Here is a 24,055-nt window from a genome sequence, read left to right on the forward strand (position 1 = left end):
TGAGACCAGAGTCTAGAAGAGTCTAGGACTGAGACCAGAGTCTAGAGGAGTCTAGGACTGAGACCAGAGTCTAGAGGAGTCTAGGACTGAGACCAGAGTTCAGAGGAGTCTAGGACTGAGACCAGAGTCTAGAGTAGTCTAGGACTGAGACCAGGGTCTAGAGGAGTCTAGGACTGAGACCAGAGTCTAGAGGAGTCTAGGACTGAGACCAGAGTCTAGAGGAGTCTAGGACTGAGACCAGAGTATAGAAGAGTCTAGGACTGAGACCAGAGTCTAGAGGAGTCTAGGACTGAGACCAGAGTCTAGAGGAGTCTAGGACTGAGACCAGAGTCTAGAGGAGTGTGGGACTGAGACCAGAGTCTAGAGGAGTGTGGGACTGAGACCAGAGTCTAGAGGAGTGTGGGACTGAGACCAGAGTCTAGAGGAGTCTAGGACTGAGACCAGAGTCTAGAGGAGTCTAGGACTGAGACCAGAGTCTAGAGGAGTCTAGGACTGAGACCAGAGTCTAGAGGAGTCTAGGACTGAGACCAGAGTCTAGAAGAGTCCAGGACTGAGACCAGAGTCTAGAGGAGTCTAGGACTGAGACCAGAGTCTAGAAGAGTCCAGGACTGAGACCAGAGTCTAGAGGAGTCTAGGACTGAGACCAGAGTCTAGAGGAGTCTACACCTGAGACCAGAGTCTAGAGGAGTCTACACCTGAGACCAGAGTCTAGAAGAGTCCAGGACTGAGACCAGAGTCTAGCAGAGTCTGGGACTAAGGCCAGAGTCTAGAGAGTCCAGGACTGAGACCAGAGTCTAGCAGAGCCTGGGACTAAGACCAGAGTCTAGAAGAGTCCAGGACTGAGACCAGAGTCTAGAAGAGTTTACATGTGAGACCAGAGTCTAGAGGAGTCTACACCTGACACCATAGTAAAGAGGAGTCTAGGACTGAGACCAGTGTCTAGAGGAGTCTAGGACTGAGACCAGAGTCTAGAGGAGTCTAGGACTGAGACCAGAGTCTAGAGGAGTCTAGGACTGAGACCAGAGTCTAGAAGAGTGTAGGACTGAGACCAGAGTCTAGAGGAGTCTAGGACTGAGACCAGAGGTTAGAAGAGTCTAAGACTGAGACCAGGGTCTAGAAGAGTGTAGGACTGAGACCAGAGTCTAGAGGAGTCTAGGACTGAGACCAGGGTCTAGAGGAGTCTAGGACTGAGACCAGAGTCTAGAGGAGTCTAGGACTGAGACCAGGGTCTAGAGGAGTCTAGGACTGAGACCAGAGTCTAGAGGAGTCTAGGACTGAGACCAGAGTCTAGAGGAGTCTAGGACTGAGACCAGGGTCTAGAGGAGTCTAGGACTGAGACCAGAGTTTAGAGGAGTCTAGGACTGAGACCAGAGTCTAGAGGAGTCTAGGACTGAGACCAGAGTTTAGAAGAGTGTAGGACTGAGACCAGAGTCTAGAGGAGTCTAGGACTGAGACCAGAGTCTAGAGGAGTCTAGGACTGAGACCAGAGTCTAGAAGAGTGTAGGACTGAGACCAGAGTCTAGAGGAGTCTAGGACTGAGACCAGAGTTTAGAAGAGTGTAGGACTGAGACCAGAGTCTAGAGGAGTCTAGGACTGAGACCAGAGTTTAGAGGAGTCTAGGACTGAGACCAGAGTCTAGAGGAGTCTAGGACTGAGACCAGAGTCTAGAGGAGTCTAGGACTGAGACCAGAGTCTAGAGAAGTCTAGGACTGAGACCAGGGTCTAGAGGAGTCTAGGACTGAGACCAGAGTCTAGAGGAGTCTAGGACTGAGACCAGAGTCTAGAGGAGTCTAGGACTGAGACCAGAGTCTAGAGGAGTCTAGGACTGAGACCAGAGTCTAGAGGAGTCTAGGACTGAGACCAGAGTCTAGAGGAGTCTAGGACTGAGACCAGAGTTTAGAAGAGTGTAGGACTGAGACCAGAGTCTAGAGGAGTCTAGGACTGAGACCAGAGTCTAGAGGAGTCTAGGACTGAGACCAGGGTCTAGAGGAGTCTATGACTGAGACCAGAGTCTAGAAGAGTGTAGGACTGAGACCAGAGTCTAGAGGAGTCTAGGACTGAGACCAGAGGTTAGAAGAGTCTAGGACTGAGACCAGGGTCTAGAAGAGTGTAGGACTGAGACCAGGGTCTAGAAGAGTGTAGGACTGAGACCAGAGTCTAGAATAGTCTAGGACTGAGACCAGAGTCTAGAGGAGTCTAGGACTGAGACCAGAGTCTAGAGGAGTCTAGGACTGAGACCAGAGTCTAGAGGAGTCTAGGACTGAGACCAGAGTCTAGAAGAGTGTAGGACTGAGACCAGGGTCTAGAGGAGTCTAGGACTGAGACCAGAGTCTAGAGGAGTCTAGGACTGAGACCAGAGTCTAGAGGAGTCTAGGACTGAGACCAGAGTCTAGAAGAGTGTAGGACTGAGACCAGGGTCTAGAGGAGTCTAGGACTGAGACCAGAGTCTAGAGGAGTCTAGGACTGAGACCAGAGTCTAGAGGAGTCTAGGACTGAGACCAGAGTCTAGAGGAGTCTAGGACTGAGACCAGAGTCTAGAGGAGTCTAGGACTGAGACCAGAGTCTAGAGGAGTCTAGGACTGAGACCAGAGTCTAGAAGAGTGTAGGACTGAGACCAGAGTCTAGAGGAGTCTAGGACTGAGACCAGAGTTTAGAAGAGTGTAGGACTGAGACCAGAGTCTAGAAGAGTGTAGGACTGAGACCAGAGTCTAGAGGAGTCTAGGACTGAGACCAGAGTCTAGAGGAGTCTAGGACTGAGACCAGAGTCTAGAAGAGTGTAGGACTGAGACCAGAGTCTAGAGGAGTCTAGGACTGAGACCAGAGTCTAGAGGAGTCTAGGACTGAGACCAGGGTCTAGAGGAGTCTAGGACTGAGACCAGAGTCTAGAGGAGTCTAGGACTGAGACCAGAGTCTAGAGGAGTCTAGGACTGAGACCAGGGTCTAGAGGAGTCTAGGACTGAGACCAGAGTCTAGAAGAGTGTAGGACTGAGACCAGGGTCTAGAGGAGTCTAGGACTGAGACCAGAGTCTAGAGGAGTCTAGGACTGAGACCAGAGTCTAGAGGAGTCTAGGACTGAGACCTGCTAATAGGGGTGGGGGGTTTGGGGGGGGCTCCGGTATGTTCCAAGGGAGATATAAACACCCATGTCCTCCAGAGTCCTCCATAGGGATCAGAGCTGTCTCTCAGCATCTCATCCTCTGAGCTCCATGGTCGATGTGGAAGGAGGAGGAGGAGGGACTTTATTGTCCACCTGGATCATCTGCTATTGTTGACCTCCTCCTTTCTTCTTCAGCTTCATCTCTTCATTATCTATCATTGTTAGGACTCAGATATACCAGAGACCTGTCCCTGTTCACAGTCCTTTGTCGGAGAAGTGTGAGGAGCTCCTCTACTTTTCTGTGTCTCCTCCTGAATGAATCACTGTGAATGTTTGTGTTTCAGTCCTGGTCCCGGAGGGCGACACTGTCAGAGGGCCAGCGTGGAGCACAAAGCGTGTGAAGGCCCCCCGTGTCCTAAAGGGGCCCCCAGCTTCAGAGACCTGCAGTGTCTCTCCTACGACCGCCATGCCAGCAAGAAGAAGGGTAGCATGCTGACGGCGGTGATCAACGACGGTGAGAGAGACACGACCACCTGATTGACCGCCGCCGTGTTAGCGCTCATCTGCAGGCTTAAGAAGCACAGAGTTAATCTGACACCTGAAACTGTTCCAAAATAGTTGGCACAGGGTAAAAACACACTGTAACAGCATTCCACAGAAAAAGTGAGGCAATGCCAATCAAGTCACAACAGCATGGCTTCACAGTGAGAGAGGGTGTGGCCTAGACTGGCCTGCATGTAAAAGGCAATGATGGAATATTTTATTGGCTGTAAAGGATGACATTGTTGGAATATTAGTGAAGCTAAGGATGCTGGGGGATTTTCCCCTCCATTGTTCGCCATAGTTGATCTTTTATGTCAGTAGGAGGTGTTTGTCCTCGTTCATTCTCACCGTTACCGTACCGCCACATTTCCCCGCCCCTACCCTGTGTGTTTGTGTAAACAGAGAAGCCGTGCGTGCTGTTCTGCAGCCCCGTGGGTCGAGATGTGTCTGTGCTGATGGCCGACAGAGTGATGGACGGGACGCCGTGTGGACCGTACGAGGCAGACCTGTGTGTTAACGGGAGGTGTCAGGTACACATGCATGATGCTGTACAGCCGTCACCATGGCAACAATCAGACAAACTCACCATCAGCTTCGTTCACAGCCTTTTTAAAACCAGGCACATCTTCCTCCTGGGGCTTATGGGTTGTTAGCAGATATGTAATCCAAATCAGTGCAAACACAGTGAAGTTAGTCTGTTAGAGCTCCAGGGGGCGCTGCAGTCATCATCAGAACAGTTCTACATCCACTAGCTCTGATCCTACACTTTGAAACACAGGTGAGCTGGTCTACCTGGAGAGGAACTGATCCAGATCACTGATGACTTAGTCCTGCAGACCTCCTACTACAGGTCTAGACAGATTAAGGGAGACCGGAGTCTAGAGGAGTCTAGGACTGAGACCAGAGTCTAGAGGAGTCTAGGACTGAGACCTGAATCGACAGGAGTCTAGGACTGAGACCAGAGTCTGGAGGTGTCTAGTGCTGAGACCGGAGTCTAGAGGAGTCCAGGACTGAGACCGGAATCTAGAGGAGTCTAGGACTGAGACCAGAGTCTGGAGGAGTCTAGGGCTGAGCTTAGAGTCTGGCTGACCCTCTTTTGTCCCTCGTTTTTTGACAAACATCCTTTTAATGGGGACACTGATATACCATTTATAGACCAGACAGCAACCCTTGTGGGGCCGTGGCTAGACTGGATGACACCTGGGGACCTAGACCGAACAACCTGCACTAGGCAAAAATGGGATATGTTATAGGCTTCAAGGGATGGTACCATCCAAGGCAAGGATGGAATGTTTTTTAAGCTTTAAAGTATAATTTCAAAGGAACGGATGGAATGTCGTATAACAAAATATGACAATATCAATGGCCAGGATGGAATTTTTTTAACATTAAAGGACGACACCATCAGCGGCAAGGATGGAATGTTTTATGGGCTTTAAGGGATAATGCAAAGGTGAGGATGGAATGTATTATAACATTAAAGAATGACACCATCAACAGCAAGGATGGAATGTTTTATAGGCTTCAAAGGATAAAATCAATGGCAAGGATGGAATGTATTATAACATTAAAGGAAGACACCATCAATGGCAAGGATAGAATGTTGGTGAGGCTTGAGACGTTGGCGTCTTTATTCTTTGCTGAATAGTAGACCACAGTTTCCCTCGCTCCTACCAGGTTCACCGTCTTTTCCAAAGTTGCTAATAAAGGAATAAAACAGAGGAAATATAGTTGGTGTTTATGTGTGTGACACTGCTTTTGTCCTGGAGTAGAGTCAGCTGATGAACCCAGCTGAACATGTCTGGTTCTCTGGACCAGTCCCAGTCCTCCAACAGTAGACATGACGGCGGTTTTGAGGGTGTAACTGTCATCTGAATCTCAGCAATCCTGCTGATAAACAGGAGTGGACTGGTATTGTAATTGATCACTTGTGTACAGAAGGGTGTGGGCTGAAGCTGTCAGACCTCTGCAGACAGAGACCATAGAGGTGACTGATGGAGGACGTTGTGACGCTGTCCTGTTTCAGCAAACTTTATATGTTTAATTAAACCTGCACAAATGTCACCTCTCCTACTCTTCTGTGAACACTTACCGCCCCCCTTACTGGTTTCTTATTTCTGCATATTTGTCAAACTTATAGGTTTCAGATTATCAAACCGAGTGTTTGTATTGAAACAAACATAACCTGAGTAAATCTTCAAAGGATGACATTCCATCCAGCAGGCCAGTCTAGACCCCAAGTCATGATTCCAGTAAAACCAGTACCCTACAGGATTAGGTCTATCAGAGTCCATTAAAACCATGTTTATGACAATATTAGAGAGAAAAGCTGTTAATTCTGGAGTCACCATCTTTAGTTAAGGTCTAAAGAAGAGGGCTGTCCTGGATATGTCAGTCTGTCGTCCAGAAACTGAAAGACTTTCAACATAAAGCTCAGAAGTTCCGGTCTTTTCTGCACCCGGTGACCTCTGCAGGGTTTGACACAGCTGTAATCACTGAAATAAAACAATGAGCCATGAAATTAATGATCAGATGTCCCAGACTGAGCTGTGCTGTCTGCTGGGAGTCCTAACGTTCCTCTGTCATTCATGCATGTATCACTGTGGAGTGGATCGATAAACTTCTGCTCCCTCGAGGAGCGACGACGACGACGACGACGACCCCACCACGATCAGTCCTCGTGTTTATTTGGAGAAGTTGGATGTGAAACATTTGGGAGGAATTCCCCATGCTCCCGGCCCAGACACACCAGAGAGAGGCTGGTCCAGAAAGTCTAATGTGGATGTGATTATCATGGCGCACATGTGCAGCACTGACTCCTGGATCCGTCACTGCTGGACAAAGCTCTTCATTTGGTACACTCTTACCGTTTTTATGTTTTAAAACAACAGGAAATGGAAAAAAAAGACATGGCCTCTGAAACCAAAGCCTGCTCCCATCGCTCCACTGTAAACATCTGATCGCTCAGACTGATCAGAGACGGTCTGGGACGTCTTCATCTGGACTGGACTGGCAGAGAGATGCTGGCTGGTTGGTTTAGTAGCATCCCATTTGATTCCTGCTGCAGCAGAGACATTTAAAATCAGACTACTGTTTAAATGCACTGAAAGTAGGGTAGTAGGTTTATAAAGGAAGCTGGTTACTATTGATAGTTAGCTGCAGTGGAAAAATACACCTGCAGCCTCCACCTGCTCGGGTTCTGAGCTGCCTCTGCAGAATCATCCACATCTGCATCCTGATGCATCGGGGAAATAATTATTTTCAACACCACTAATATTTATTTGACTTTAGATAGGTGGAACTGTCCCACCCACTTCTCCTCTCTCACCCAGTCTGTGTTGTTGATGATGTGAGAAACCAGCCTCAGGTGGTCACTGATCATGTAGACCTGTGGTGGGTAGTACCCCTGCAGGTTCTTGAGGAGCTGGTCCTGAGTCCTGATTAAAAATTAGATGTTTAACAGGCTAACAGTAATAATAAAAATAAAACCAGGCTTTTTTTCTGTTTAGAAAATCGGCTGTGACGGCATCATCGGCTCCTCGGCCAAAGAGGACCGCTGTGGCGTCTGTAACGGAGACGGGCGCTCCTGTAAGATCGTGAGAGGAGACTTCAACCACACCAAAGGGATGGGTGAGTGTTAACACCTTTACCTGCTCTACAGCTGCAGTTAGATTTAGGCCCCGCCCACACAGAGGTGGCTGTTTCTGAGTAATAATCCCACCAACACGTGCTTCGTTTTTACATCAATCTTCATCCACATGGAAACAAAAACTCTCTGCTATGTGCTGGGAAGTTCTGGCCTATCAGCACTCGTCACTCTGGAGCAGATCTCTGAGAACATTTCCTCTCATTCTTCTACAATGACCATTTCCTGTTCAACGTCCTGAGTGTGGAGTAGCACACACCATCGCCAAACAGCCTGCTCTTTATTTCAGAAACAAACCGACTCTTTTAATTCAGAAACGTGCCAACTCTTTATCTCAGAAATGAGCCTTCTCTTTAATTCAGAAACAAGCTGACTCTTTTATTTCATAAGCGAGCTGACTCTTTTGGTTCATAAACAAACCGACTCTTTTAATTCAGAAACAGGCTGACTCTTTTATTTCAGAAACGAGCCGGCTCTTTTGGTTCATAAACAAACCGACTCTTTTAATTCAGAAACAAGCCAACACTTTATTTCATAAACGAGCCGACTCTTTCATTTCAGAAACGAGCCGGATCTTTAATTCAGCAAGGACTTGGCTCTTTATTTCAGGAACGAGCCGGCTCTTTATTTCATAAGTGAGCTGACTCTTTTTTTCAGAAACGAGCCGGCTCTTTATTTCATAAGTGAGCTGACTCTTTTTTTCAGAAAAGAGCCGGCTCTTTATTTCATAAGTGAGCTGACTCTTTTTTTCAGAAAAGAGCCGGCTCTTTATTTCATAAGTGAGCTGACTCTTTTTTTCAGAAAAGAGCCGGCTCTTTATATCATAAGCGAGCCAGCTCTCTGATTCAGAAAAAAGCCGACTCTTTTCTTTCAGAAACAAGTCGACTTTTTAAATTCAGAAACAAGCCGGCTCTTTATTTCAGAAGCGAGCAGGCTCATTTTTCAGAGACAAACCGACTCATTATTTCAGAAATGAGCAGACTCTTTTAACTCAAAAACGAGCCAGCTCTTTTATTTCAGAAACGAGCCAGCTCTTTTGATTCGTCAACGAGCCGGCATTTTATTTCAGAATCAAGCCAACTCTTTTATTTCAGACCTGAGCCGACTCTTTTTTTCATAAATGAACCGGCTCTTTTGTCATAGATGAACCAACTCTTTTAAATGAACAATGATTGCAGGCTCCTGTTTGAGAGCCAGTTTCCTCTCTTTTTTCTTTTTTTTTTTAATTCAGCTCTACTGAGGTGAGCTAAATGACCTGGATCTCTGAAAAGAGACTAATATCTCGTGACAACGAGAGACACTGGATGGACATCAGCTGAGGAGACACGGGTGAGATCAGGGTTTACCGTAACAAACGGGACTGATCCAAACCGGACCTCTCGGTAGAAGCGGGTTGTATGTGAGCGTTGTCTGACTCCGCCCCTCCAGACTTAAAACGGAGGATTTTAATCCAGTTCTCTGAGAGCTTTTAAAGTTTTCCTCTGCTTTCAGGACTCAAACCTTGTTTGTTTTTTTGACCGGATATTAGAGGTGTTCAACAGCTTTGGCATTTTGATAGAGCGCCGTTATTACAGAAGTCACTTCCTGTTGTCCTTCGTCACGTGACTTCATCCATAAACATCCTGACCCAGCTCAGAGGAATCAGTGACAGAAGTCTGACTCTATGACCCTCGTGTCGTAATGCCTCACCAGCTAACCAGGTTAAAGCAGCGTCTGCTGTTACAACTCTTTAAATGTCAGGAAATGTTTTTGCATGCTGTGAAATATTTTAGTGTTCACTGACATGTTTTTGACCTTCAGGGCCTCCGTACTACAGGGCTTCTGCTGTCCAGTGACCCTTGATGGTGTTTATTCTGACTGTTCCTCTTGCAGCGATTGATGTGATTGGATGAATCAATAACTCCTTTCTCTCTGCAGCAGTGCCTACATCATGGGGGGGTTGATTAGGGGACAGGAGTTAGTGTGTGTTTGTGCGTGTGCACGTGTGCATGCACACACTGGCGTAGTCCACAGGTCATGTTATCACCTTCCTGTCTCCTGCAGTCACCTCTAGGCAGTGTAAGAGGGTTTCTACGTGTGTGATGGCTAAGCCCAGAGTGCCCAAGTGTTTCTCATGTAAGGTGCACGGCCGTGTCTGAGCGTGCTCGTAGGTAGATGATGTCAGCTCTTATCTGTGGGCTCCCCCGGGTTTCTCCCTCTTACATAAGCAGCTGTTTGACCTCCTTACCTCATTATCCAGACCAGACGAGTGCATTCCATTCCATTTAGCTGCAGCCCATTCCATTTAGCCGAGGCGTTTCCTTCTCCTCGCCACTGCTGCTGCCAGCAGAGGACGGCGAGAAAACAGCCGTCTCTAATAAAGCTCAGCATGTTTCATGTTTGTCATTACAGTACAATACAAACATCACACGGTTGGTATTTGCAGCCCCTAAACCCAGGTGAGCCCACAGACGTCTGTGTGTAAGTGTTGGTGTGCAGGGCGGCGGCGGTGGCGGGCTGTCGGACGGTGCCGGTGGGCTTTCAGGAGTGTGAGTGTGGATCTAAGTTACGCAAACCTGAGGAAAGATCTGTGCAGGATCAGTTTCCAAGCAGGGCTCTCAACATTTTCTAAATGAACACGAGGGAATGCAAAGAGCACGGTGGCGGCGGCAGCGGCGGTGGTGGGTTACCTAGATGGTTTAAAAAGGCATTCACATCCATGCACTGGTGACCAGTTTGACCAGTACAGCAGGTTAAACTGGAGCAGGAGCAGCAGGTCCATGGAATCTAGTCCAGACTGGAAACTCCCCTAAACAGGACCATGGTGAGTCTGTGGCATCCTGGCACATCACAGAAGAGGCGGGGCTGGATGCCGGGGCCGGGATCAGAGCTCGCCCTCGCTGAGAGTCTGTGTTGTTCCTCACAGGACTGGTGGAGGGGTGTTCCTCAGGTAAATGTGAATAAACCAGGACGCAAGATCGAGTTTTTGTCGATGGCGTCTCCAGAAAATTCTTCAGTGGTCAAACGCTGCTCTCCTATTGGAGGACTGAACAGTTTGGTCAATATTCAGCATGGCAGCCCTGCGTCCATCAGTCCAATATTAACTGTTCTGAGAATAAAGACAGGCCAGAGCTCAAACATGAAGAACTTCAGGGTTTGAAATCTTTGTGGTTTTGCTTTTTAGTCTCAACAATCCTGAAGTGAAACACGGCGCCATCACACCTCAGCTTTTTAACAAAACTCCGCCCACATTGCATTTCCCCCTTCGTGTTCATTTGTCAAAATGTTTGCTGGTGTGTTGTTGGTGTGTGTTCTTAAGCGTGTTGGTCAGATGCCTCTGCATCCTCCCCGTCTCACTGTGACTCTGACCTGGCGGTAAGTATGAAGCCGTTCTGCTGTCTGTTTCTGTGAAATTGTCCTTTAATGCTGAAGAGACAGGCTGCTCTGTCTGCAGGATGGAGATGACTGAATTAGTCCACGATCAGCAGCTCCTCACATGTGTGCGTTCTGTAATCCAGCAGAACATGCACCATTCTCAGGACTAACCCTGTGTTTCTGCACGCTCATGTTCATGAAGGTCCTACAGGGAATGCACCGTGTTTAAATCCCCTCATACCTGATCAGTGTCAGCGTGCAGTGCCTTCCAAAAAACCTAAAACTACTTCCTCCTACCTACTGAAAAGGCAGGATAAAGAATAGCAGCCAGTGTGCATGGACTGTGTCATCGTTCAATCTCTCTAGTACCCCCCCCACATTTCCCACTTTTTTTGCTGCTTTTTGCCTGTTCCAGTCACTCTTCACTAATTTTTGCAATGTTTTTGCCACTTCCTCCCCTTTTTAACCACTTTCTGTGTACTTTGCCCCCTTTCACCCTTTTTTTCCTACTTTTTGACCATTTTTACCACCTTCAACCTATTTTTTTTGCTACTTTCAACCATTCTTGCCACCTTTTACCACTTAGATTGTGGCTCTTGCAAAGGTTTTTTTCAACAGTTTTGCTCTTTGGTTGAGCAGGGTTGAGTAACACTGCTCTAAGTTTTATAACAGCGTGTCCTTGAAGAGCATGTTTAGGACAATATGAGGGAGAAAAGCTGTGAAAGAGGCACTGCTAGCCTCTTAGCTCATGGTTAGGTGTCCCTACATGCTGTGTGCAGTAATCCTGCTAGAGATGAGAATGGATGGGGGTGAAATAGCCTCCAGCTAAGAGACTAGCAGTGCATCTTTAACAGCTTTTCCCCCTCATTGGAATGTGACCAGGTCTGGCACCGCTAGCCTCTTCGTATGTTGCTAATATCAGTCATAATGGCAAACACTGGTGCAAAAACACTGGTATGGTATTCTAACTCTGCTACAAAGCACTAAAGAGAGACTTGTGATGAAGTCAGACCCATAAATGGATTAATGATCGATTGATCAAGGACTGATTCTGGTCATCTCAGTCACTCAGAAGTCAGCAGCCATCTCTGTGTCTGTAAAAATCAAATGTCAGACAGAACAGCTGAGGTTTGTCTGGCTTTTGTCCTGAGCTGTTTCTGTGCTAAAGTGTTGATGACTGTCTGTGGATGTTTAAACGGTAGATTTGATTTGTTTATCAGGTTACATCGAGGCCGTGGTGATCCCCGCTGGAGCCAGACGAATCAAAGTGGTGGAGGACAAACCGTCGCACAGCTTTCTGGGTAATCAGGCATGTTTTAATTATATAAGTGTACAAGATAGTCTTCAAAATCATGTTTATGCTAGCTGCCAGCGTGCATTTAAACAAAACTATTATCATGAATCACAATGGCCTCATCAGAAGTATGCTACCTATGTCCCTGCACACTTCCTCCACTTGTCTCCTTTCTGTCCCTGCACACTTCCTCCACCTGTCTCCTATCTGTCCCTGCACACTTCCTCCACCTGTCTCCTTTCTGTCCCTGCACACTTCCTCCACCTGTCTCCTTTCTGTCCCTGCACACTTCCTCCACCTGTCTCCTTTCCGTCCCTGCACACTTCCTCCACTTGTCTCCTTTCTGTCCCTGCACACTTCCTCCACCTGTCTCCTAACTGTCGCTGCACACTTCCTCCACCTGTCTCCTAACTGTCCCTGCACACTTCCTCCACCTGTCTCCTAACTGTCCCTGCACACTTCCTCCACTTGTCTCCTTTCTGTCCCTGCACACTTCCTCCACCTGTCTCCTATCTGTCCCTGCACACTTCCTCCACCTGTCTCCTTTCTGTCCCTGCACACTTCCTCCACCTGTCTCCTTTCTGTCCCTGCACACTTCCTCCACCTGTCTCCTTTCCGTCCCTGCACACTTCCTCCACTTGTCTCCTTTCTGTCCCTGCACACTTCCTCCACCTGTCTCCTTTCTGTCCCTGCACACTTCCTCCACCTGTCTCCTTTCTGTCCCTGCACACTTCCTCCACCTGTCTCCTTTCCGTCCCTGCACACTTCCTCCACCTGCCTCCTAACTGTCCCTGCACACTTCCTCCACCTGTCTCCTTTCTGGCCCTTCACACTTTCTCCATCTGTCTTCTTGTGGTCCCAGAAAGTCCTGTTGAATGTCAGGTGTAAACAAAGAAATCTTCATAAAATCAAAGTACAGGAATAACAAGAACACCTGAAGATCATTTAGCAGTGATGTTCTCCATGGGTAGAACCTGATCTTCAGTTTCTTCTTCACAGCCCTCAAAGACTCCAGTAAGAGGTCTATCAACAGCGATTGGAAGATTGAGCTCCCTGGAGAGTTTGAGCTGGCAGGAACCACGGTCCGCTATGTAAGGAGGGGACTGTGGGAGAAGATGTCTGCCAAAGGACCCACCAAAACCCCCCTACATCTGATGGTAAACAGCTAGACTGACCTGTTATTAAAGATGTCCTCTGTGTGCAAAGGCTGTTTTTCAGACTACACCGTCCTGCAGGTGTGCTCGTGAAAGATTTTTACATGAAGCAATGACTGGTGGAAACCTTCCACTGCAGAAGCTTGTAATACTCTACATCAGTGCTCCTCTAGTCCAATAGATTTTGTTTATTTTACAGGGACAGAGCATAACCAACATTTATGTAAATATGCCAATTAGCCTAAAAGTTTGTTTCCATCTGCGGTCCCTGACTCCCTAAAAAATACAAAAAAATACAAGAACAGGTGTGATGGAGGGGAGTAGACAACCTACCTGAGTTCCAGCAGGACTGTCAGACAGCAGTACACAGGTCTAAGCATCAACAAACAACAGCACAGCCTCTCAGGAGCAGAAGTGGAGGCTTCAAACCGGAGCAGAGAGAGGCTGTAATTGGTCAGTTTCTGGTTTCTGTGGTGTTTCCAGGTGCTGCTCTTCCACGACCAGAGCTACGGGATCCACTATGAGTACACAGTGTCTCTGAACACGTCCCAGGACCGTAGTGGCGAGGAGCAGAGAGAGCCGGAGTATCTCTACATCTGGACCCACAGCAGCTGGCAGGACTGCACCGTTCAGTGTGGAGGAGGTAACGCACTCATGGCGAGCACATTTACAAGCTCACATCAGTCCAGTTATGAACAGGGACTAGTAAGGGTCTGGTTCAGTCCATCTAAATGCCCTTAATCTGGTTTAGGTCCATCTACATACACTTAGTCTGGTTAAGGTCCATCTACATGCCCTTAATCTGGTTTAGGTCCATCTACATGCCCTTAATCTGGTTTAGGTCCATCTACATGCCCTTAGTCTGGTTTAGGTCCATCTACATGCCCTTAATCTGGTTCGGTCCGTCTACATGCCCTTAATCTGGTTTAGGTCCGTCCACATGCCCTTAGTCTGGTTCGGTCTGTCTACATGCCCTTAATCTGACTTAGGTCTATCCACATGCCATTAGTCTTGTTCGGTCCGTCTACATGCCCTTAATCTGGTTTAGGTCCATCCACATGCCCTTAGTTTGGTTTGGTCCGTCTACATGCCCTTAAACTGGTTTAGGTCCATCCACATGCCCTTTGTCTGGTTCGGTCCATCTAAATGCCCTTAGTCTGGTTTGGTCCGTCTACATGTCCTTAATCTGGTTTAGGTCCATCCACATGCCCTTAATCTGGTTTAGGTCCATCCACATGCCCTTAGTCTGGTTCGGTCCGTCTACATGCCCTTAGTCTGGTTCGGTCTGTCTACATGCCCTTAGTCTGGATCGGTCCGTCTACATGCCCTTAATCTGGTTTAGGTCCATCCACATGCCCTTAGTTTGGTTTGGTCCGTCTACATGCCCTTAAACTGGTTTAGGTCCATCCACATGCCCTTAGTCTGGTTTAGGTCCATTCACACGCCCTTAGTCTGGTTTAGGTCCATCCACATGCCCTTAGTCTGGTTTAGGTCCATCCACATGCCCTTAGTCTGGTTCGGTCCGTCTACATGCCCTTAGTCTGGTTTAGGTCCATCCACATGCCCTTAGTCTGGTTCGGTCCATCTAAATGCCCTTATTTTGGTTTGGTCCGTCTACATGCCCTTAATCTGGTTTAGGTCCATCCACATGCCCTTAATCTGGTTTAGGTCCATCCACACGCCCTTAGTCTGGTTTAGGTCCATCCACATGCCCTTAGTCTGGTTCGGTCCGTCTACATGCCCTTAGTCTGGTTTGGTCCGTCTACATGCCCTTAGTCTGGTTCGGTCCGTCTACATGCCCTTAGTCTGGTTCAGTCCGTCTACATGCCCTTAGTCTGGTTCGGTCTGTCTACATGCCCTTAATCTGGTTCAGGTCCATCCACATGCCCTTAGTTTGGTTTGGTCCGTCTACATGCCCTTAAACTGGTTTAGGTCCGTCCACATGCCCTTTGTCTGGTTCGGTCCATCTAAATGCCCTTAGTCTGGTTTGGTCCGTCTACATGCCCTTAATCTGGTTTAGGTCCATCCACATGCCCTTAGTTTGGTTTGGTCCGTCTACATGCCCTTAAACTGGTTTAGGTCCATCCACATGCCCTTAGTCTGGTTCGGTCCATCTAAATGCCCTTAGTCTGGTTTGGTCCGTCTACATGTCCTTAATCTGGTTTAGGTCCATCCACATGCCCTTAATCTGGTTTAGGTCCATCCACATGCCCTTAGTCTGGTTCGGTCCGTCTACATGCCCTTAGTCTGGTTCGGTCTGTCTACATGCCCTTAGTCTGGATCGGTCCGTCTACATGCCCTTAATCTGGTTTAGGTCCATCCACATGCCCTTAGTTTGGTTTGGTCCGTCTACATGCCCTTAAACTGGTTTAGGTCCATCCACATGCCCTTAGTCTGGTTTAGGTCCATTCACACGCCCTTAGTCTGGTTTAGGTCCATCCACATGCCCTTAGTCTGGTTCGGTCCGTCTACATGCCCTTAGTCTGGTTCGGTCCGTCTACATGCCCTTAGTCTGGTTTAGGTCCATCCACATGCCCTTAGTCTGGTTCGGTCCATCTAAATGCCCTTATTTTGGTTTGGTCCGTCTACATGCCCTTAATCTGGTTTAGGTCCATCCACATGCCCTTAATCTGGTTTAGGTCCATCCACACGCCCTTAGTCTGGTTTAGGTCCATCCACATGCCCTTAGTCTGGTTCGGTCCGTCTACATGCCCTTAGTCTGGTTCGGTCCGTCTACATGCCCTTAGTCTGGTTCGGTCCGTCTACGTGCCCTTAGTCTGGTTCAGTCCGTCTACATGCCCTTAGTCTGGTTCGGTCTGTCTACATGCCCTTAATCTGGTTCAGGTCCATCCACATGCCCTTAGTTTGGTTTGGTCCGTCTACATGCCCTTAAACTGGTTTAGGTCCATCCACATGCCCTTTGTCTGGTTCGGTCCATCTAAATGCCCTTAGTCTGGTTTGGTCCGTCTACATGCCCTTAATCTGGTTTAGGTCCATCCACATGCCCTTAGTCTGGTTTAGGTCCATCCACATGCCCTTAGTCTGGTTCGGTCCGTCTACATGCCCTTAGTCTGGTTCGGTCCGTCTACATGCCCTTAGTCTGGTTCGGTCCGTCTACATGCCCTTAGCCTGGTTCGGTCCGTCTACATGCCCTTAATCTGGTTTAGGTCCATCCACATGCCCTTAAACTGGTTTAGGTCCATCCACATGCCCTTAGTCTGGTTTAGGTCCGTCTACATGCCCTTAGTCTGGTTCGGTCTGTCTACATGCCCTTAGTCTGGTTTAGGTCCATCCACATGCCCTTAGTTTGATTTGGTCCGTCTACATGCCCTTAATCTGGTTTAGGTCCATCTACATGCCCTTAATCTGGTTTAGGTCCATCTACATGCCCTGAGTCTGGTTTAGGTCCATCTACATGCCCTTAATCTGGTTCGGTCCATCTAAATGCCCTTAGTCTGGTTTGGTCCATCTACATGTCCTTAATCTGGTTTAGGTCCATCCACATGCCCTTAATCTGGTTTAGGTCCATCCACATGCCCTTAGTCTGGTTCGGTCCGTCTACATGCCCTTAGTCTGGTTCGGTCCGTCTACATGCCCTTAGTCTGGTTCGGTCTGTCTACATGCCCTTAGTCTGGATCGGTCCGTCTACATGCCCTTAATTTGGTTTAGGTCCATCCACATGCCCTTAGTTTGGTTTGGTCCGTCTACATGCCCTTAAACTGGTTTAGGTCCATCCACATGCCCTTAGTCTGGTTCGGTCCATCTAAATGCCCTTAGTCTGGTTTGGTCCGTCTACATGCCCTTAATCTGGTTTAGGTCCATCCACATGCCCTTAATCTGGTTTAGGTCCATCCACATGCCCTTAGTCTGGTTTAGGTCCATCCACATGCCCTAAGTCTGGTTCGGTCCGTCTACATGCCCTTAGTCTGGTTCGGTCCGTCTACATGCCCTTAGTCTGGTTTGGTCCGTCTACATGCCCTTAGTCTGGTTCGGTCCGTCTACATGCCCTTAGTCTGGTTCGGTCTGTCTACATGCCCTTAATCTGGTTTAGGTCCATCCACATGCCCTTAGTTTGGTTTGGTCCGTCTACATGCCCTTAAACTGGTTTAGGTCCATCCACATGCCCTTTGTCTGGTTCGGTCCATCTAAATGCCCTTAGTCTGGTTTGGTCCGTCTACATGCCCTTAATCTGGTTAAGGTCCATCCACATGCCCTTAGTCTGGTTTAGGTCCATCCACATGCCCTTAGTCTGGTTCGGTCCGTCTACATGCCCTTAGTCTGGTTCGGTCCGTCTACATGCCCTAAGTCTGGTTCGGTCCGTCTACATGCCCTTAGCCTGGTTTAGGTCCATCCACATGCCCTTAATCTGGTTTAGGTCCATCCACATGCCCTTAGTCTGGTTCGGTCCGTCTACATGCCCTTAGTCTGGTTCGGTCTGTCTACATGCCCTTAATCTGGTTTAGGTCCATCCACATGCCCTTAGTTTGGTTTGGTCCGTCTACATGCCCTTAATCTGGTTTAGGTCCATCCACATGCCCTTAGTTTGGTTTGGTCCGTCTACATGCCCTTAAACTGGTTTAGGTCCATCCACATGCCCTTAGTCTGGTTCGGTCCATCTAATTGCCCTTAGTCTGGTTCGGTCCGTCTACATGCCCTTAATCTGGTTTAGGTCCATCCACATGCCCTTAATCTGGTTTAGGTCCATCCACATGCCCTTAGTCTGGTTCGGTCTGTCTACATGCCCTTAGTCTGGTTCGGTCCGTCTACATGCCCTTAGTCTGGTTTGGTCCGTCTACATGCCCTTAGTCTGGTTCGGTCCGTCTACATGCCCTTAGTCTGGTTCGGTCTGTCTACATGCCCTTAATCTGGTTTAGGTCCATCCACATGCCCTTTGTCTGGTTCGGTCCGTCTAAATGCCCTTAGTCTGGTTTGGTCCGTCTACATGCCCTTAATCTGGTTAAGGTCCATCCACATGCCCTTAGTCTGGTTTAGGTCCATCCACATGCCCTTAGTCTGGTTCGGTCCGTCTACATGCCCTTAGTCTGGTTCGGTCCGTCTACATGCCCTTAGTCTGGTTCGGTCCGTCTACATGCCCTTAGCCTGGTTTAGGTCCATCCACATGCCCTTAATCTGGTTTAGGTCCATCCACATGCCCTTAGTCTGGTTCGGTCCGTCTACATGCCCTTAGTCTGGTTCGGTCTGTCTACATGCCCTTAATCTGGTTTAGGTCCATCCACATGCCCTTAGTTTGGTTTGGTCCGTCTACATGCCCTTAATCTGGTTTAGGTCCATCCACATGCCCTTAGTTTGGTTTGGTCCGTCTACATGCCCTTAAACTGGTTTAGGTCCATCCACATGCCCTTAGTCTGGTTCGGTCCATCTAATTGCCCTTAGTCTGGTTCGGTCCGTCTACATGCCCTTAATCTGGTTTAGGTCCATCCACATGCCCTTAATCTGGTTTAGGTCCATCCACATGCCCTTAGTCTGGTTCGGTCTGTCTACATGCCCTTAGTCTGGTTCGGTCCGTCTACATGCCCTTAATCTGGTTCGGTCCATCTACATGCCCTTAATCTGGTTTAGGTCCATCCACATGCCCTTAATCTGGTTTAGGTCCATCCACATGCCCTTAGTCTGGTTCGGTCCGTCTACATGCCCTTTATCTGGTTTAGGTCCATCCACATGCCCTTAGTCTGGTTCGGTCCGTCTACGTGCCCTTAATCTGGTTTAGGTCCATCCACATGCCCTTAGTCTGGTTCGGCCCGTCTACATGCCCTTAATCTGGTTTAGGTCCATCCACATGCCCTTAGTCTGGTTCGGTCTGTCTACATGCCCTTAAAACTCAAAAACATTTTAGTCTAGATCTAGTCCATTAAAAAAAAGTCCTCACATCTTAGTCTCGTTTTAGTCCAAGCGTTGGTTCTCCAGCCTGAATCTGGTACTAGACTGTGGTAGTGTGTTCTCTGCAGACCTGGGGTCCCTGCTTTCTACAGCTGAGCGGCAGAATAGATGCAGATGTTTTTGTTTTTGTCAGATTTACCCACAGGGCAGAAATATCAGCGATTCTGAATGTCTGATGAAATCTAGACCTGAAGTCGATTCAGTCATCATAGATCTGTTTTTGGCTAGCTGGAGTTTTAGTGGATGAAATTATCACTGCCTTCTCCTGGAGCACAGATACACTGAGACCCACATCACTCACGTATCCTTACGCCTTTGACTGCGTTAAATAGTGCCGTTGTATTACACTAGTGTGGGGAGATGTGAGGGTTAATGCTGGATTGTTCAGAAGTTCCAGAAGATCTCTGATGACTGAAGAAGTCATGTAACTGACAGAGTCACTAAGTAACTAGTAGTGTGTACTGGATTACTTTTTTGGAGTAACCAGCTCAAAACTGCCCTCTACAGGTCGTACTAGTAAACCAACACAAGCTGGAAAAACCAGAGCTGTTTCTGCTGACGGGTTGAAATAATTAGATGGATCTAGGGATAGTCAGATGATACTCCTCTGAGCTAGGAGCCAAACCAGACCTCTGTGAACCGGTACAGTCTTGGTTGATAGTCGTAGAATGAGTTTGGGGTCCAGTTTGGCTCAGAGGGTAGAGCTGGCGCCCACGTATAGATGAGTCCTTGACACAGTGGGATGGATCCCAGTCTCAGAAAAATAGTCTTTAAAAGAAAAATGGCTTTTATTAATAGAACCAGTAGTTAAAGCAGTCCAGGATTTCCCCTGTAGGGGCCTGGACTGTGAGAGAGCAGACTGGAGTCATGGGGGGACTGGGGGAGGATGAGAGAGTTTGGACAAAGGGAGCCAGCGGTTAATCCGAGCCAATTAGCAGCAGCGTGCTGGACACACAGACGGAGGAGCAGAGGGCAAACCTAATCGTCAGACTCCCCACCGCTGATCTCCAGAGCTGCTCCTCTTATCCTCTTATTTCTCCGTAATATTGGGATCCAGCGCTCAAAATATTTCAGGCACATGTATGAACACCAGGACTTTGAAGTCCAGGTCGACTGCTCTCATCCAGGAGATGAGGTCAGGTGTTGGTGGATTAGCGGTCTGTGTCTCTGTGGGGGGGCGGGGCCACTGCTGCTCATTTCAGCTCTTTTTAATGCTGGATTAGAGTTTAACTATCTGCTCCACATCCCATCCACGGTTTTGATTTGACATCATGGTCAGGAGCTTCTGTAAACACAGGACCAACGCTGGAGAGACGCTGCGATGCGGACTGATTTGAGAAGACGGAGGGGTTTGAGAAACACTCCGAGAGCACGCCGTAAACTCCCAGTTTAACTGATAAAGAACCAGAGTTACCAGAATGAGATAAACGACTTTAAGGGTGTATTCACACCTGTGGCTCGTTTGCTTTGTTCACACAGCAAAAGTCTCTTGCGGTCCAAAGTTGTAAACAAATGCCACATGCGGTCCAGTTCGTCTCTCATTGGTCAGAAATCTTACTCAGAAGGCGGGGGAGTTTCCTTATCTTCATTCATTCATTCAGGCTCTTAACCGCTTTCCACGGAGGAAAACAACAGCCATGGAGCATCAGCAGCGTGTGTGGCTAGTTTTTTTATAGCGTTCATCAGGCTAATGTACCAGTGTTCGCTACATCAACAAAACAGGCATTTTTTTGACAGTCAACACTGCGTCTGGAAAATAATGTGCTGATGCGCTTGTTCAAACGAAGACGTGCCGCTCACGGAGCCACGACTCATTTCACTCAGATCGCCTTCTCTTCTTCTTCTGCTGTTGCTGATTCTTCTACTCCTTCTTCTTCTGTTGTTTTAACTGAGCCGGGCGCATTACTGCCCCCACGGCTACAGTGTGTACTACAGCTATGAGTCAGCTGTGCCGGTTCCTGAGGTGATCGTGTTCTCACTGCAAAGGAACCGCTACAGGGTTTGAATGGAAGCGAGCCGAGACCACCCTATTTTGGCGATCTCAACCCTCTTGTTTTGTCCCACATCCGAGTGCGATTGCTGTGTTCACGTATGTCCAAACGAACTGGACCTGGGGGGGGGGGTTCGCACTGTTTCAGAACAACTGCCCCAACTGAGCCAGGTGTGAATACACCCTAAATCTACTCTGGATGTCAGACCAGTCGTGGGGTTATTCAGGTCTTTATAGGCTGCTGAGACAGAACCGGGTCATCTCTGAGACCAGACAGAGCTAACACCAATACACCACCAGTAATGATTCCAGTTTAAATACCAGCACCAGTATAGAAACCAGCACCAGTATAGATACAAGCACCAGTATAGAAACCAGCACCAGTATAGATACAAGCACCAGTATAGAAACCAGCACCAGTATAGATACAAGCACCAGTATAGATACCAGCACCAGTATAGAAACCAGCACCAGTATAGATACAAGCACCAGTATAGAAACCAGCACCAGTATAGATACAAGCACCAGTATAGATACCAGCACCAGTATAGATACAAGCACCAGTATAGATACAAGCACCAGTATAGATACCAGTACCAGTATAGAAACCAGCACCAGTATAGATACAAGCACCAGTATAGATACAAGCACCAGTATAGATACCAGTACCAGTATAGATACCAGCACCAGTATAGATACAAGCACCAGTATAGATACCAGCACCAGTATAGATACCAGTACCAGTATAGATACCAGTACCAGTATAGAAACCAGCACCAGTATAGATACCAGCACCAGTATAGATACCAGTACCAGTATAGATACCAGTACCAGTATAGATACCAGCACCAGTATAGATACAAGCACCAGTATAGATACAAGCACCAGTATAGATACCAGTACCAGTATAGATACCAGCACCAGTATAGATACAAGCACCAGTATAGATACAAGCACCAGTATAGATACCAGTACCAGTATAGAAACCAGCACCAGTATAGATACAAGCACCAGTATAGATACCAGTACCAGTATAGATACCAGCACCAGTATAGATACAAGCACCAGTATAGATACCAGCACCAGTATAGATACCAGTACCAGTATAGAAACCAGCACCAGTATAGATGCAAGCACCAGTATAGATACCAGCACTAGTATAGATACCAGCACCAGTATAGATACCAGTACCAGTATAGAAACCAGCACCAGTATAGATACAAGCACCAGTATAGATACCAGCACCAGTATAGATACCAGTATATGTAGATACCAGTACCAGTATAGATACAAGCACAAGTATAGATACCAGTACCAGTATAGATACCAGTACCAGTATAGATACCAGCACCAGTATAGATACCAGTACATGTAGATACCAGTACCAGTATAGATACCAGTATATGTAGATACCAGCACCAGTATAGATACCAGTACCAGTATAGATACCAGCACCAGTATAGATACCAGTATATGTAGATGCCAGTATATGTAGATACCAGTACTAGTATAGATACCAGCACCAGTATAGATACCAGCACCAGTATAGATACCAGTACCAGTATAGATACAGTATATGTAGATACCAGTACTAGTATAGATACCAGCACCAGTATAGATACCAGTACCAGTATAGATACCAGCACCAGTATAGATACCAGTATATGTAGATACCAGTACCAGTATAGATACCAGCACCAGTATAGATACCAGCACCAGTATAGAAACCAGTTCCAGTATAGATACCAGCACCAGTATAGATACCAGCACCAGTATAGATACCAGTATATGTAGATATCAGTACTAGTAAAGATACCAGCACCAGTATAGATACCAGCACCAGTATAGATACCAGCACCAGTATAGATACCAGTATATGTAGATACCAGTACCAGTATAGATACCAGTATATGTAGATACCAGCACCAGTATAGATACCAGTACCAGTATAGAAACCAGCACCAGTATAGATACAAGCACCAGTATAGATACCAGTACCAGTATAGATACCAGTACCAATATAGAAACCAGCACCAGTATAGATACAAGCACCAGTATAGATACCAGCACCAGTATAGATACCAGTACCAGTATAGATACCAGTATATGTAGATACCAGTACCAGTATAGATACCAGTATATGTAGATACCAGTACCAGTATAGATACCAGTATATGTAGATACCAGCACCAGTATAGATACCAGTACCAGTATAGAAACCAGCACCAGTATAGATACAAGCACCAGTATAGATACCAGTACCAGTATAGATACCAGTACCAGTATAGATACCAGTACCAGTATAGATACCAGTATATGTAGATACCAGTACCAGTATAGATACCAGTATATGTAGATACCAGCACCAGTATAGATACCAGTACCAGTATAGATACCAGTACCAGTATAGATACCAGCACCAGTATAGATGCCAGTATATGTCGATACCAGCACCAGTATAGATACCAGTACCAGTATAGATACCAGTACCAGTATAGATACCAGCACCAGTATAGATGCCAGTATATGTAGATACCAGCACCAGTATAGATACCAGTACCAGTATAGATACCAGCACCAGTATAGATACCAGTATATGTAGATTCCAGTATATGTAGATACCAGTACTAGTATAGATACCAGCACCAGTATAGATACCCGTACCAGTATAGATACCAGCACCAGTATAGATACCAGCACCAGTATAGATACCCGTACCAGTATAGATACCAGTACCAGTATAGATACCAGTATATGTAGATACCAGTACTAGTATAGATACCAGTACCAGTATAGATACCAGCACCAGTATAGATACCAGTATATGTAGATACCAGTATATGTAGATACCAGCACCAGTATAGATACAAGCACCAGTATAGATACCAGTACCAGTATAGATACCAGCACCAGTATAGATACCAGCACCAGTATAGATATAATGATAATAATAATAAACTTTATTTGTATAGCACCTTTAAAACAGAGGTTAACAAAGTGCTTTGACAATAAGCAGAATCACTGTTAGAAAGCATCAAACACAACGGCAAGACATCACAGGAAGGACGAAACCCCAACA

The 24,055-nt window shown here is 47.2% G+C and overlaps 1 protein-coding gene across 1 annotated transcript in view; it reads left to right on the forward strand.

Moving 5' to 3' along the window:
• The window catches only part of adamts17 (ADAM metallopeptidase with thrombospondin type 1 motif, 17), a 143,547-nt gene that overhangs the window by 96,255 nt on the left and 23,237 nt on the right, over positions 1 to 24,055 (forward strand). The window contains exons 13-18 of the mRNA XM_041787855.1: positions 3,442 to 3,611; positions 4,043 to 4,170; positions 7,150 to 7,270; positions 11,861 to 11,941; positions 12,934 to 13,091; positions 13,572 to 13,731. Coding sequence (XP_041643789.1) covers positions 3,442 to 3,611; positions 4,043 to 4,170; positions 7,150 to 7,270; positions 11,861 to 11,941; positions 12,934 to 13,091; positions 13,572 to 13,731 — 818 coding nt within the window. The remainder of the gene's footprint in view (positions 1 to 3,441; positions 3,612 to 4,042; positions 4,171 to 7,149; positions 7,271 to 11,860; positions 11,942 to 12,933; positions 13,092 to 13,571; positions 13,732 to 24,055) is intronic.

Source organism: Cheilinus undulatus, linkage group 1 (assembly GCF_018320785.1).
Source record: "Cheilinus undulatus linkage group 1, ASM1832078v1, whole genome shotgun sequence".
Lineage (NCBI taxonomy): Eukaryota > Metazoa > Chordata > Actinopteri > Labriformes > Labridae > Cheilinus > Cheilinus undulatus.